Below are 14806 nucleotides of genomic sequence, written 5' to 3' on the forward strand. Positions count from 1 at the left end.
CTACTCTATGCTAATTGTCTAAAGAGCTATTAAAAAATCTGTTTAAAGTAATCTGTGCTTGAGAAGGCAAGATTAGAACAGGAAAAACACTGAAAGATGAAATGGCTTTGAACAACCATGGTCAGAGATCAGGATTTGAGATCTAAACAGTGTTCCTAAAGCATTGTCACAGATGGTGCCAGAGTTATGCCCTTGATTTTTGTAACATTATATTAGGCTCTCTATATAATACATATTGAAATCTAAACACCTAATACCCTTAACTCAGAAAATTACTTGCTTAATCATGCTGGGAGAGAAGCACACGGGAGTGTAATTAGTTTGGTAATAGAAAATAGCTAAGAAAGATACTGACTATATAGAGAAGTGCTTCTGATTTAGACCAGACAGACATCCATTCCAGTCAGATGTTGAACAGATTCTTTGTAGAGAATTATGGTGGTAAAACATGAAGTTCATCCTGATATGTGTAAGAATGTGCATGCACAATACACTCACACAGAAGGCTGAAGACAGCATTTGATGACATTGGTACAAAGTTATTTTGAGATTAGGAAGGATAAAAGTAATAATAAGAAATCCTATTCCTCAAATGCTGAAATAAGTATACATATCCCTGTTTATACCAATGCTTAAACAAAAGAAAATCTAAAAGAGGCAAAAGATATCTTGGAACAGTCATGTTTTATCATAGAATCATAGAATCATAGAATCAACCTGGTTGGAAGAGACCTGAAAAAAACCCAGGTTTTTTGTTTTTTTCTTTTATTTTTCTGTCTTATGCAGTAACATCTTGCCCAGCTTCTTATGCAGGAGTGCTTATGCCTATATGTTCTTTCCAACTTTGCTTCTGCATAGAGGGCAGCACAAAGTGCAAATTTCATCAAAGAAAGGTAATAGGGAAATCCAAAGGGAGAAATAAAGGAAAATAATCACAGCATTAAGATGTCTGTCTCTGTTGGAAGACCTAACGCTGGCCAGATTTAATCACAACATGCATCATTTGAAGTGACATACAGTGTATCTTGCTGTCTTAAAACAATTGCTGTTGAAGATCACTTCTTTGGATTTTCTTCAGTTTTACACACTGGAAGTTGGTCACTGTGGTTCTCCCAATACATAGGGTGGCCTTGCTGTGCAGCAGTGACACTGAGGGTTTGTTTGGGACATCAGTGCCATTTAAACTACTCATGGTCTGCATTCACACCCACCCCACTCACTCTCTACCTCCTGGCAGGCAAATGACAAACCTGGCAGGTGAAGGTGTTCTTAGAGTATATGGAAAATTTTAGAAAATATTGAGAGTTAGTGCAGTAGGAGAAAAGGGGATTGCCTGTAAGGCTTACTAATGCTACAGCTCATGGAACAAATAAGTTTTCTGCACTAGCAGGACCCAGTGGAAAAAACAAAATCTCATTTGAAGAATATAATTTCTTCATCTCTTGAATGAAGACAGGTTCAGTCTCTCTATAATCCTTGGTGGCAAAGTGCAGATAGCTCTCATTTTCAGAATATTATTGCAGTGCTGGGTCAGGAACTCTGTCTTCATTGTCTTAATTAGAGCTTTACTTATGCATGCCTTTTAGATTTTGTCAGTCTCTGGCTAACATAGCTTTTAACCTCCTTTCAATGTCAGATCCTACTGAGCCATTTCACTTTACATCAATTTTTCCACCATTACAGCCTTCACTTCAGCTAACGGCATTTAGTTAATTTGATGCCATTTATTTGTACAATGCCATTTATAGTCAAAGTATTACAAGGTTTTTTTTTTCCCTGAAACTACTGTACTTGTCTTAAGATTCAATTGAAAGTGTCTCAGAATTTAAAAAGTCCAATTTTGTCTAATTTCCTTGTCATTCTCATTAGGCAAAGGGTAGCAAAAGTGGGAAGGGGGATTCATCTCAACACATTTGATTAATCTGCACGTATGCAAGCGAGAACACTAAAGTGAGAGGCTGTGCAGGTCACACAGTGCACTCCCTTCTCCACTAGCCTGCAGCATATTTATTGCCTAATTATGCAGAGCCATGAGTTAGATACTACAAAACAAAACAATCCATTTCCCAGGGTGATATTTCTGGAAAAACTGGGTGTGAGCAAAGGATGACTATCATCTCCAACTCCTGAGGGAAAGGAGAAGGGCATGGTAATATATCCATCTGGGAAGTTTCACATACAATACCTTTCTGTGGTGGGTAGTCCCTGGAACTACAAACAGGAATAACATGAGGTTTGTTCATGACTGTATCAGTTGGTCACTGATATTTGCAAAATATTTGGTCATTCAGATATTTTTCTACCTCGGATGATGGTTAGCCCAACACAAGTCAGGAGAAGGGAATATCTTCAGTTCCTGACAATAAATAATCTTTATTCCTCAACAGAAAGGAAAATTACAGTCAGTTGTGACTACCTATAATGGATTAGGTTTCCTAGAGAACCATCTTTGTGACTTCACATATTTAGGTATAATTCAGTCTCCAGTGATTTTGGAAGACATATTGATGTTAAACAGAACAATTTCTTCCCATGTAAAATGGCTAAATCATGAACTCATGATTACCTGTGTGGTCTTGAATCGGCCCAGTTTTGCTGGTCAGGATTGCCCACCTTAGATCCACCTGGTTGTCATGCTCCCAGTGGCACAAAGTCTTTTGTGATCCCCAGCCAAAGGCACAGTTGAAATTGTATAGTGGCAGCTCTGCAAGGAAAGAAGGCAAAGGGGGGATGAAATGTGATAATTAATTGCATAATTCAGACTTCCAAACAAATGCATACATATGACCATTAACAGAACCATTCCTCCTTGAAAGTCTGAGAAGTCATAGCAAGACCTTTCCAAACCTCCTGGGAAACAGATGAAAAATTACTACTTTTAGTAAATGATGTGGTTGTTTCTTATCTCTTTATGACCCATATTTGAGGACTTTTTTGTGGTTAGAATAATTCTGCTGAATTACCCATATTAGCTGATAACTATGTTGCAACATATATGACTCACAAAGAAAACTCTGGCTTACTTATCAGATATATTTTCTGGTGGTCAGCATCTCTTTTCACTGTAATGGTGCAACGCTTTGCAACAACTCAAAATGATATTTGGACAAAAACAAGTGAAGACAGAGACATTAGCAGAATGTCCTTGGTAGGAAAGGATTTTTGGTGAAATCTATAGTAGGTGGTTTCAATAAGGAACTTATTTCAGCATCTTCCAGTTAGCTAGGCCCACAAGATGGCAGCATTGAAATGGACAAATTGAGAGGGAAAAGGGACAAATGTGGCTGATTGCCAAATGAACTCAAAATAAGCTTCAAAACAAGCTCTGCATAAAACAAGGGAAGTCTGGTATTATGGTCAGGATGAGATCATATCTTGTTTTCAGCTTCTTTTCAATTCTGCCCAAAGGTTTAATACATAGTAGCTTATTTTCTTCAATAGAACTTGGAATTTGAATGGAAAGATTATACAAAGATAGTATATAAATCCCTTGCATTTCTTACTTTCAGAAGCAGTTTGAAATCTTTTGAGCTTTTGGTTCCTACCACATTGGTATGAACTTCTATCTCACCTTGAGCAACGACAACTCCCAGTAGAGAAATACCCTTCCCACAGCAATGTGGCCAAATCTTGGAGTCTTTTCTCAGGCATGACTCACACCTTATTAAAGGAATAACTTAGGTTTACTTTAATGAGATGCTTTGTGCAAGTATGAACTAAGAACAAAGGGCTCTGTGCTCCCACCAATATCAGCTCTGGGGGAAGAATTATGTTTCTTGCCCATTACTAATAAAAAAGCCAGGAAAGATAATGCAATCCCTAGAATGTGTTTGTGTATTGTGGGAAAATAGGGAGAAATATGGGAAGTGTGTTAAGACCTCTGGTGGGCCAGACCTCTGAGGTGGAGCTCTTCCAGTCTGAAGAGGCAAAGACCTCCTCCATGTACTGAGTTGCCAGGGAAGACTGGTAAGGCTTTTGAACTCACAGCCTAGATTTTAATGGAAAGTAAACTAGAATAATAATTTTATCAACACAGAGAAAACCTCAAGTGAGTAAGTTGAGACAGAATGGATATAAGAAAGGTTCATTTATCATTTTTTCCTTACCTGCTGTCTTTGTTTGGCAGGTCCTTGCTCCCAGACCTAGTTTTAATTCAACTTACTGGATTCCTACATTGCAGCCACTGTGCCCTCTCCCCTCTGTCCCCTAGAAAATTTCATTCTGTCAGCAGAGAGGTGTATGGCAATTCCTGCCCCTCTCCTTTGCCTGTCAGTGCCTTGGCTGTGCTGTGGCATCTCTCCACACTGAACACTCCTTCTTCACTCCTTCCTTTCACTGTCCCCATCCTGCCTGCCTCCCCCCTCTCTCCTGCTGCCCTCCAGAGAGTTGGGAACAAATTAATTAAACAGACAATGCCTAGCACAGGAATTCAATGTGGAGAAAAGATGCTTCCTGGAGCACCCTAGCCCTTTCTAGGAAAGAGGCAGATTGTGGTAATAATCTCTCTTTGGGCTCAAAACATTGAAGAAGCAGAACTCACACACGAGTTCAGAAAGGCAATCCGTTATGTGTCTTTCTTCAGTATATGGGGTATTTTTTCTAGACAATGAGGCCATGATCAAAGACATCTTGCCTGAAAGGGGACATCTGAAAATCAAGGGGAGTTTTCAAAGAAACAGACAAATTAAAAAAGAAACAACGAATTCAAGGGTTTTAAGATCCTGAAAAATAGCCTTTCATTGTAAAGGAGGCCTAGGGAGAGCTATATTGCATGGCTTTGACATCAGAGCCATGAGACAGAACTTTAGAAAAGGTTTTAGAAAACGTAAAACAAAATTAATCTTATTAATCCCGAAGGATTATATCATGCAAAGCTAGTGATAGCCTGTGTGGTATTCAAACCACAAGAAAGGAGAACAGTGGTAGATAGATCACATCCATCTGAAGATATCACACAGTATAAATGAGCATGTAGCACAAAGAGATTGAAAGGACTGGTATTGTTCAACTCTGAATAAAAATAAATAGCAGAAGACAGAGGAGAAATATGTAAATGAGTGAAGAATCCAGAGAAGGAACAATACAATATTCTGTTTTCTCCATTTCATAGCCTAAGAACTGTGAGATATCCAGTGAAGTTCAATGTCGATCAAAGGAAAAAAATTCTCATATGATGTGAGCAGCACTTGCTCCCTTGAATGCTGCTAAAGCTGAACACAATTCAAATAGAACTGGACACTGAAAAGGATAAGGAAAATATCCAGAATGTAATTGTTAATTTTAAAGTGCAGGAAGTGACAAAAGCCTTTTGCTTCATGCTCCAAAGCCAGCTCTGAACACTGGGATTAGAAGGAGAGTTTCAAAACAGAACTAAATTTCACAGCCCTTTCTAATAAAGGGTTTCTTACACTTTCATTTGAAATATATAGTCCAGGAAATTGGCAAAGAACCTAAGTCTGATATGCTTTGGCCATGCCTGTGTTCTTTGGCTTCGGACTCAGAGACAGCATGGCGTAGCATAAAAATGAACTTCTTTTCCATGCAGAAGTAGAATCCACTGAAACTGACCAGAATTTGACAGTAACCTGCTCTCTGCTCGATATTTCTTGCTAGGTTCCTACTGTTTTCTCAAAAGCAATTGTGTTAATATATTCCTTAGGCAATCACAGCAATGGGATTGAAGGTCAAAGGCAAGACATTTCAGAGTGCTCTTACTTTATGGGCTCCTTAAACATGCCATCTCTTATTGCCTCTTCTTACATCTCTTCCAATGCTTCTCCCAGGGACCCATAAAAAGAAAAAATAGACCTGCTAGCCAATTAATAACGGACACTTGTAGCATCAGGATAGGTTCATTATGGTTCAGTATGGACAATGGATCTGCCCCAACAAAAGACAGACTAGTTCAACACTTCTATACAAGTTCCCAGGAGGCTGATACAGTAGCTCACAGCAAGCTACAGGCAATCTGTCCTCTTCTTTGTCCTTGAACTATAGCTTGGCAGCTCTGGTGGAAGGAAGGAAACTAGGGATGAGCAGCATTTGGTGGGCTCGCTCTGCAGTGCTGGCCCATTTCCCTGCTAGGATAATTCTCTTGCCAATAGGTGATTGATCTCCACATTTTTGTGTATTGAGAGGAGGAGGAAAACCAGCTCTTATGTAACCAAATAACAGCAGATCAGATGAGAACTGAGAGGGAGGTGTGACGAAATCCCATATGCCTGTTTCAAAATGTAGGGTACGTGATACTGAATTAAAACAGGTTTATCCTCTCAAAGAATCACCAACAGCTGTACTTCTTGACCACATCTTGCTCACAGCTGGGACCATTACTGCACATGAACAAGAAAGTCATTTGAAAATCTAGCTGAACGAGTTTCTAGCAAGTCCATTAATCTTTCATGGCCCACAGACTTTGACATATTTTTGCAACTCTTCCAACAAGAGGCAAGAAGGAGCATGATGGCATTAAAGATACTATGAAAATATTCTATAGGATGCTCTTCCCAAAGGGTAAATCACATAAAAATAGGAAATTATGAACATAATTTGGATCACTTCAAAGCAGTGTGTTTGGTGTGATTCGTATTTGCATTTCACCTTCTTATACCACTTATGCTGGCAGCACAGAATTACCTTAAACGATAGTAAACGGTAATTTAACTGCTTTAATATCCCTTTACTGAAGCAGAGTTTCCCCACCACAAATGAGAATCAGATCTACTCTACCTTTAAATTATTTAAATTAGCATAGATTTGAACCTCAGGATTTCTTACTTATATTTTTTCTGAAATAGCTATTCCATGTGTGAAAAACAAGACACTTCTTGAACAGTCTGCTTTACAAAGGACTCAGCTTACACACTGAGAGCACATAATATAAATGAACAGCTTGCTCTGTATGTAAATAGCTAAGAGACAAGCATTTCAAATAGTCCTTTAGAACTGAAGATGTGTTCAAAAAGGTTGGATGTTAGGAAGTGTTTGGGCTGAGGCCTGAAAGGTATTTACCTTGACAGACAGATAACAAATCTGCCTTTAACAAAAAGGCATCTTTGTAAGTATGAGGAGGAAAGTAGGTCCTCTCTTTAAAAAAATCCCCAAAAAATCTAAACCTTTAAACATTTTTAGCACTTTGAAAATCATGATTCTTTTTATTTTCTTTCCATTCAGTCCCCTTGAAATGAACTGTAAAAGTCTCCTTGATGGAAAGCTTGTTTATACACAGAGGCTTTAAAGCTATTTGCTCTTGACTGTTTCCATAGTATATGAAAGCTGGTTGGAATAGGATAATCTTAGGCTTTGACACACACAAGCATGTTAGTCTGGGATAACAGGATTAGGGGTGTTTTTTAGGCTTGAATGCAGACAGTAGGACAATGACACATAGCATTAGCACCTATTGCAAAGTACCTGTGCCACGGCAGGTGCTGCTACTGGGAGGGCTGGTCATGTCTCACTGGGACATGAGCTGCTGTGGCCAACATTGGCACTGTGTAGCCCATGCAGTGTTACCCACTGGAGTCTGCAAACTGCAACTCATCTGGAATAGTTCTTTGGCTTGCAGTGTATCATTTACCTCATGATGAATTAGCATTTTAAGGTAAACCAGGCCATGGAGGGAATTAAGGCTGAAGATGAAGGCTCAGCTGAAGCTGAAGGCTCAGTCCTTGATGTGTTAAATTCACACTTTGTTCATATTGAGAATAGCTGCACTTATCCTCAGGCAGCTGAGGGCCAGGGGCTCCCTAAGCAGCCCTGCAGCTTCAAGGGCAGTTTAAGCTACATTCTTGGTAGCAGATTCTTACTCCCAGCTGCATGGCCCTTGCTCTGAAGTGCTTCATTGGGTCCAGCCATGCCCCTTCAGCAGAAGGAGGGCTTTCCCCATGTTGAGGGAAATTTCTGTCTCCCCCTTTTTGGGAGTTTTTTGGCTGGTTTTCAGGAGGGATTACGAGGCAGCTGGAAACCTTTACATCTTAAACTGGAGATTCTGGAAACCTTATTCTTATTTATTACTGTCTGACTGATCTCTATCTATGATGTTTGTAATATGTTGCCATGTGGGAGCCTGGAGTTTGGGATATGAACTCGTCCCTTATTCCCCGGAAGGAAATGGTTCCTACCAGCACAATGTAGGGAAGTAACATTGGCATGCTCTGAACAGAGCCTCAGAAACTCCTTTAAAAGAGAAAAAAACTTGGCACATCATGGAGTAAGCAAAGGTGGTGCAGGAGGCAAGTAAGGAGGGAAAATGAGGATATTTTAATCTCTGGCAATAACAGTCAATCTGTTACTGGAGAGTCCCACCCAAGCCAAGGGGATTAAACACAACCTGCAAAGGCAACTGGCACTGGGGAGGAGGGAGTGAAACTGCATTGCACAAAAGCACTTTCTAAATTTGCAATTTGTTTAAATGCAAGAGGATAGTTTAAAAAGACCTGTAGAAAATCCTTCATTTCATCAAAACAGAAACCTAAAAGGTAATTTCCGCTCTAAAAATTAAAATGCTTTACTCTAAATCCACCATGCAGAATCCTTTGTTCCTTTGCATTCCCCATCCCTTTCCAAAGTGTGGCACCAGCAGCAGCCCTCCAGCTGAGTGTGGAAGAGCAGGGTGGAGAGGTATCCCACAAGGGCAGGCCAGCCTGTGTTTTTTTTTCTCATTGCACTGGTGCTCTGCAATCCCCCTCTGCTCATAAAGCAGGGCAGAGCTAGAAATAGTGTATGCTGACTCAGCCAACTGGATGACCCTGGAGACAAATTTTGAGGAGAGCAAAAGCATTGGCCTTTGCAATATCTGAATGCAGCAGCTGAGAGATTGAACAACGTCTGAGCTAAGTCAGCTCTATCTCTTTAATCAGGTCAACACCATCAGTGTCCTCTAGGAAACTTTTGCATTATTAGTCCCTTTCTTTCACTTGAGGCAAGAGTGGACTGTGTCACATGGTTGAGGAAACAATGATAAACACTTACCCACCCTGTTAATAAATTACTTGCAAGACTGTGCCTGACTGTGCTTTAATGGAGGAAATGGGAGTAACTGAAAACTGACTCTTTTACTGCTCCGCAATTATTAAGGCAAAGGATTTTTAACTGGTGTTCCTAGTTTTAGGAGTTTGGGTTTTCTGCCCAAATCTGTCCTCTCTCCCACTCCCAGTAAATCGTACAGGATATGAAAAAAATTGTAGGAAAGCTGTGGAAGCAGCAAACTAAGGAATTTAAAAGCTGCTGGTTATTGTATTAAGTAAAAAGTACCCGCTGCCAGTGACAACTTGGTTTTCCCTTTTCAAGTTCATGGTAGCAGTTTATGTAACCTCATCTCAAGAAAACTTGCTAGAAAACAATATTGTAAAACTGCCAGCTCCCTGGAGGAGAAAACTGGCAAACTTTACTTGCCTTAGTTTTGTAAACCCATGGATATAAATAGTGAGTGGGCCTGTGTGGCTCTGTTTTTGTTTTCCCAGCGTTTGCAAACACACTTTGTGTCACTGACATGCCACATTTAGACAGTGCACTGTGTGATTAAGTTATTTCAATTTTGTCAGCATTTGGCATTTGCTGATGCAGAAGGAAATCTTGTTCTCTGCTGTGTCTACATGTGGATGAAAGGAATAAAATATTTACTGTACAGAGTTAAGAGACCAGATGCTTCTTTACTTCAGAGACTTTTAAGGAATGGGAAGTCAGGAAGTACTGCAATTCATTATTTTGTCTCTGGCATGAAATTTGGGTATGGAATTTATTATGGTTTCAATAAGAAAAAAAAATATAATTTTTTTTTACCTGGTTGTAATGTATTGTCTATTACTGTTGGCTTTTCTGTGTTCAACACTGTAGTCCCACCTGGAAAAGAAATTATGCTTATGATGATACATGGGACACAACAAAGGACACAGCAGTCATTAGGAATATCATATACAAAACCCTGAAATATTGCTGTCTTTATTAGACATGTAGGTAACTGAGTATGTGAGCTTAAGCACGAAAATATGACATTAAAGGTCTGGTTTCCTTTATCAAAAAGGAACAGGAGAGCTCTTCATTAAATAAAGCAATCCTGGCAAGCACCAACTAAGTAATCCTCACAATGTCCCTGTGGCTGTCCTTATTTTATAGACACTGATTTGCTCCAAATCACATGGGAAGTCAGTGACTGATCCTCATGGCACTTCCTAAGAGTCACTAGTTTGTGCATTTATCCAAGACATATTGTTTCTCATATCATGGATGTGAGGTCCTCCAGCCCCTGCCATACTGGGTCCTCCTTGTGTTTTGTTTCATAGCTGTGTTGTGAGACCAGCTCACAAGAGATGCATGGGAAATTATGTCCTAAAGTCTCCTCGACTTCAGGATCTAGTCTAAGGCAGGTTTTACTTCTGTCTCAAAGGGAAGGAGAATTAAGGACTTCCTCTTTGTCCTTTTCTTTAAGCAGATAAACAAGAGGTGAGTGGGGTCATGGCCCTCTCTTAAGCACACTAATTGAAAATTTTAAAATACTTGACTTTTTAAAGCAAGCCTCATATTGATAAAGGAAACAAAAAGGAAATTAGCACAATTATAAATGCGCAGTGGGGTGCTGATTACCAGTCAATGGCTCCTCTTTTCTTTTCTCCAGCAAGCAAGTGCTTAAAGCATTATAGAAAGGATGACTATGATGGCTTCCAATGAGAATGAATGGCCAAGCTGTAGCAGCTTTATTTTTGTGAGAATGATCTGATGGGAAATGCAATAAGCCACGCAAATAGAGTAGCTCTGTATGAGGTCCAAATAGAGCAGGAAGGAATCTGGCCTAGAGCACAATTACAGTTAATTGCAAGGGAGGCTTCACTGTGATACTCACATATGTGCAAGTGCTGTCAGAGAAGCAACTCTAACAGTCATACCCATGAGAATGCAGGCACCACACTTGCACTGGGAATGGATAAAAAGAGGGCAAGGCACTGATGAAATCCTCTCTGCACTGCCCTAATATTCTTAATGGGCCACGAGACTTACATACTTGCCTTCTAGGCATTTTGGAGCAAGAAAAGAATGTCTACAATTAAAGTAGTGGGAAAATCTATTCTCTGCATTTTAGTGTTCTAAGCAACATCACATGTACAATGCACTGTTTCTACAGTGTCCAGAACAACTGGGCATACACTGCCTAGGGCTTCTAGGTGTTATAATAATAAATTATATTAACTTGTCTACACTTTTGTAGAAGGGCAATGTAGCAAATTTCAATTTTACTACTGAAATAGGTTCAATTCCCCAAAAGAGCTTGTACTCAGGAAGGCCAGTGGCTCTTCCCTTGTCTTAGAGATTATAAACTGCTCCCTAAGCACAACCTGCAAAAACTGCCAGCAGGTTTTTCTTCTGCTCAATAAGCTTTCCCTAAGGGACATGTGGGATGCAGTCCTGAGCTCCTTGAAGTGCAGAGATAATGAGTGAACATGGAAGGTGCTTGCAGAGATCTATCTCCTTCCCCTCACACAGCCTCCATCTATGTGGAATATGTCTCTAACTATGGGGCTTTGCAAGCCAGGGTAGGGCTTTGCAGGAAGCCTCAGTGTTTGCTGACCTGGCTTTTTCTTTTCGGAAAAACAAATAAATTAAAATGTTTCCTAACACTGAAAGCTTTCTGAGCTACCTCAACACAATGCAGACTATCTTATCAGACTCCCTGCATGGCTGTTTTCAAAATGAGTAAGATTCATCTGGGACACTGATTTGAAAAGCAGTGACACTGCCTTTTCCACTCAAGAATTGTTTTTTCAATTTATGATTTGCAACATGCAATTACAGGAGACATTGGCAAAGCTCAGAAAGGGTTTGATGCTGAAACTGTACTTTCATTTGTATCTGCTGCCTGACATTCTACTTGGCTCCTCTGAAAAAGCCAGTCTCTTACCTAAGGCTTCCCAATGTCCTCTTGCCAGATTTTAATACTATTTTATATCACGGATATAAGAAGCAATAAACATTTATTAGATAAGTACATCAGGGAGCAGTGATGAAATAACTTGTGTCACTGCATCTAAAAATAAGCTCAATTACTGTAGATTTATAGATCTCATCAAACAGACTCAGAGATTTGTGGAACAAGTGACCTCCAAGAAGAGATCAAAAACACAGCGGTGCCATGTCTGCTCTACCAGAAGGACTAGTGGTTCTGTGCAAAAGTCTGAGGATATGAAACCTAGCATGCTTCCTCTGCTCCAGATGCAGACTATGTTACCTCTCTCCCTCCTATGTTTCTGCTAGCGATAGCAGCTTGGAGAACATCAGCCTCTCTGTGGCTGTAATGCAGTATTGGCAGGGAAGCTCATGGAAATATTCCTGGCAGTATATGTGTGACTATGGTTTGATGAAACAAATCTGTTTTGTTTCTGTCTGGGAAAGGTTTGGGGATGAGATTTGAATCCCATACTCAGTGTTAGGTAGGAAGCATATATGTAAACCTAAACAACATTTGAATTCTTCAGTCTCAGGCAATAAACCTCAAGAAGTTTGCTGGCTTTTATTTTAATGAGTGAAAGTTTGATTAGGACATTTGATTAGACACAATTCCAGCCCCAATCCCTGCTGAAAAAAATTGTCCTCTCTTCCAGCTAGCCACTATTATTTGCTTCAAAAATTATATAGCTGAGGAAACAATCAAAAGTATTGTCATATGTAAAAGGCAGATGTCTATGTTTTGACAGCATTTACAATATGAACTGCATACCAATGTCCATTAATGTTGAGTGATTAAATCAGTGCAAATATTTAGCTGGTGATGGATATGAGCTACAATGAAGCTGCAATGGAATGAGGATGGTTTCTGCACCTGTCAGTTGGTAGTCATCACCTGTGCCACTGTGACAGTTTGCCTGGTCATCATCACACTCATCCACAGGCTTCCCTTCGGAAACTGTAGGGACTGCGGTAGGAGCTGAAACGAAAACCAATTGTTCAGTTAAAACATGTGCTGCAGAACCAGCATGCAATTGGCAGTGACATCTTGATGAGCACCATGTGCTCTCTTCATGTGTTGTATCTGAGGGTTGAAGCAAATCTACTTTGCAGGCTAGTTAGTATTTCTTTGGAATGGGGAGTATCTCTGTTCTGCCTCCTGTGCTAAGGCACTCTGAGCATAGCTGGGCAGCAAAGCCCAGCTGATGGGTGTTTGTTGTTCCTGCAAAATAAAGTGAAAGCCTGGCAAGGCAGAATGAGAGTCTTGGAGGGTTGTCCGTGGGGTAGAAACCCCACAATTTTATTGCTGGCCAAAATGCCTGTGAGTGGCCCTGTACAGAGGAGCAGAAGGGCTGCATGCTCAAGGTGGTAATTCTCCAGCACCCACCACGTAAGAAACCTCTCTGCAGAACACATGTAAGAGAGGAAATGTCTGAGCAGAGTCCTGGTAACAGTGGCAGGAAGGCAGTGGGATGTAGAATCAATTTATGCTCAATGAGGAGACCTTGAAGGAGTTTCTTTTGTGTTTTTGTTGAAGTTGTAAATGAATAGGACATCACTGATGTCAGCCATCCCTCCTGGCCACCTGCCTGCTTCTCATTGGTGATGACTTTCCAGTAGCTGCTGCCTAACCAGTAAAAATCTGAACTTTGTTATTACAGTTAAAAGCTTCAGATTTGTGTAAGATGCCAGAAAACACATTTCTAGTCCAGTACCTGTAAAGCATATCACATCTGGAAAATCAGAATGCAGATACTTGGTGTTATATTTAAGTTTACGTTTTACGCCACACATATACTTCCCCAGCTTAAGATAAGCATTCTTGGAATGTGATCCAGGCTTTTGTCTGTTCTCACCTACTGTTATTTTCATTAGCAATCTTTTTCACTCATTATAAACTGTGCAATAATGCATGTATTTCACAGATTCTTCTTTCCCTTTCTATTGCCCCCAGTGCCTGCTGGCCACATGATCACACACATTGACATCTTGGCCTGAAAAAATCAGGAGAGGTCGTAATTTCTGAAGTAGCTATATTCTGGGATGAAACATGCTTCTTTAGGAGCCTGACCTATGCTTTACAGGTTCAATCTATCCCTTGTTAAAGAAACAGTTCTATACCTACTATGAATTATGCAGAGCATTTGTTCCCCACATTGCTATAAAAATCCCTCTGGGGGCTCCCTCTAGCTTTCTATAGCCAGTTAAGTTTCTTATCTTGATCTTTGTGCCCCTGTATACCCTCAAGCTTGCCTACATCTCTGCCATCATTTCATAAATGCCCCCCTGGGATGCTTCAAGCACACAAAACTTCCCCTTGCTCATTAATGCTGGAGAGCTGATTTCTACTCCTCTCTGCACCAAACTCTATGCTTCTTTTTTCATCTCACCTCTTTTTTTGCTCAGTATATCTCAAGTGACTTCTCTTCATTCAACTCCTTCCTTAAGATGGTTATACTACAAAGTGTTCTTATTATGCTTCTTCCATGGATAAATGGGAATTGACCTTACCTGTCCATGGGTGACCTGCAGGTGAGCACACATCAAAAGTGCACCATAGCAGATAGAAAAATGTAAAAAAAATGTGCTCCAGGGGGAAAAAAATTGTACTTGCTGTTGCAGTTTGCCTAAAAGCAAAGACTTATCCAACTCACTGAGCAATGGTGGTTCATGGACTCACTTTCTATGTCTAGGTGGCTACAGGAGCCCTGTGGCTGAAGGACTTTGCTCACAGGTTGTGAGTTTACATAAGGCAGGTGCTAGGTTTTCTTTTTTTCTGAGCAAGTAGCACAATAGTCTGCAGGAAGTAAGAATTCCCAAAGGAAACAAGGACTTCCTGCAGGAACTAAGAAGTATTTCTAACCTTCCT

At 40.2% G+C, this 14806-nt stretch overlaps 1 protein-coding gene across 1 annotated transcript in view; it reads right to left on the minus strand.

The window, feature by feature from the left end:
• NRP1 (neuropilin 1) overlaps window positions 1-14806 on the minus strand; it is a gene marked incomplete at its 5' end in the record, with an annotated part of 32458 nt that overhangs the window by 7147 nt on the left and 10505 nt on the right. Inside the window, 3 exons of the mRNA XM_009076641.1 lie at window positions 2567-2704; window positions 9784-9843; window positions 12812-12916. Coding sequence (XP_009074889.1) covers window positions 2567-2704; window positions 9784-9843; window positions 12812-12916 — 303 coding nt within the window. The remainder of the gene's footprint in view (window positions 1-2566; window positions 2705-9783; window positions 9844-12811; window positions 12917-14806) is intronic.

The sequence above is a fragment of the Acanthisitta chloris genome, unplaced genomic scaffold (assembly GCF_000695815.1).
Source record: "Acanthisitta chloris isolate BGI_N310 unplaced genomic scaffold, ASM69581v1 scaffold9306, whole genome shotgun sequence".
NCBI lineage: Eukaryota > Metazoa > Chordata > Aves > Passeriformes > Acanthisittidae > Acanthisitta > Acanthisitta chloris.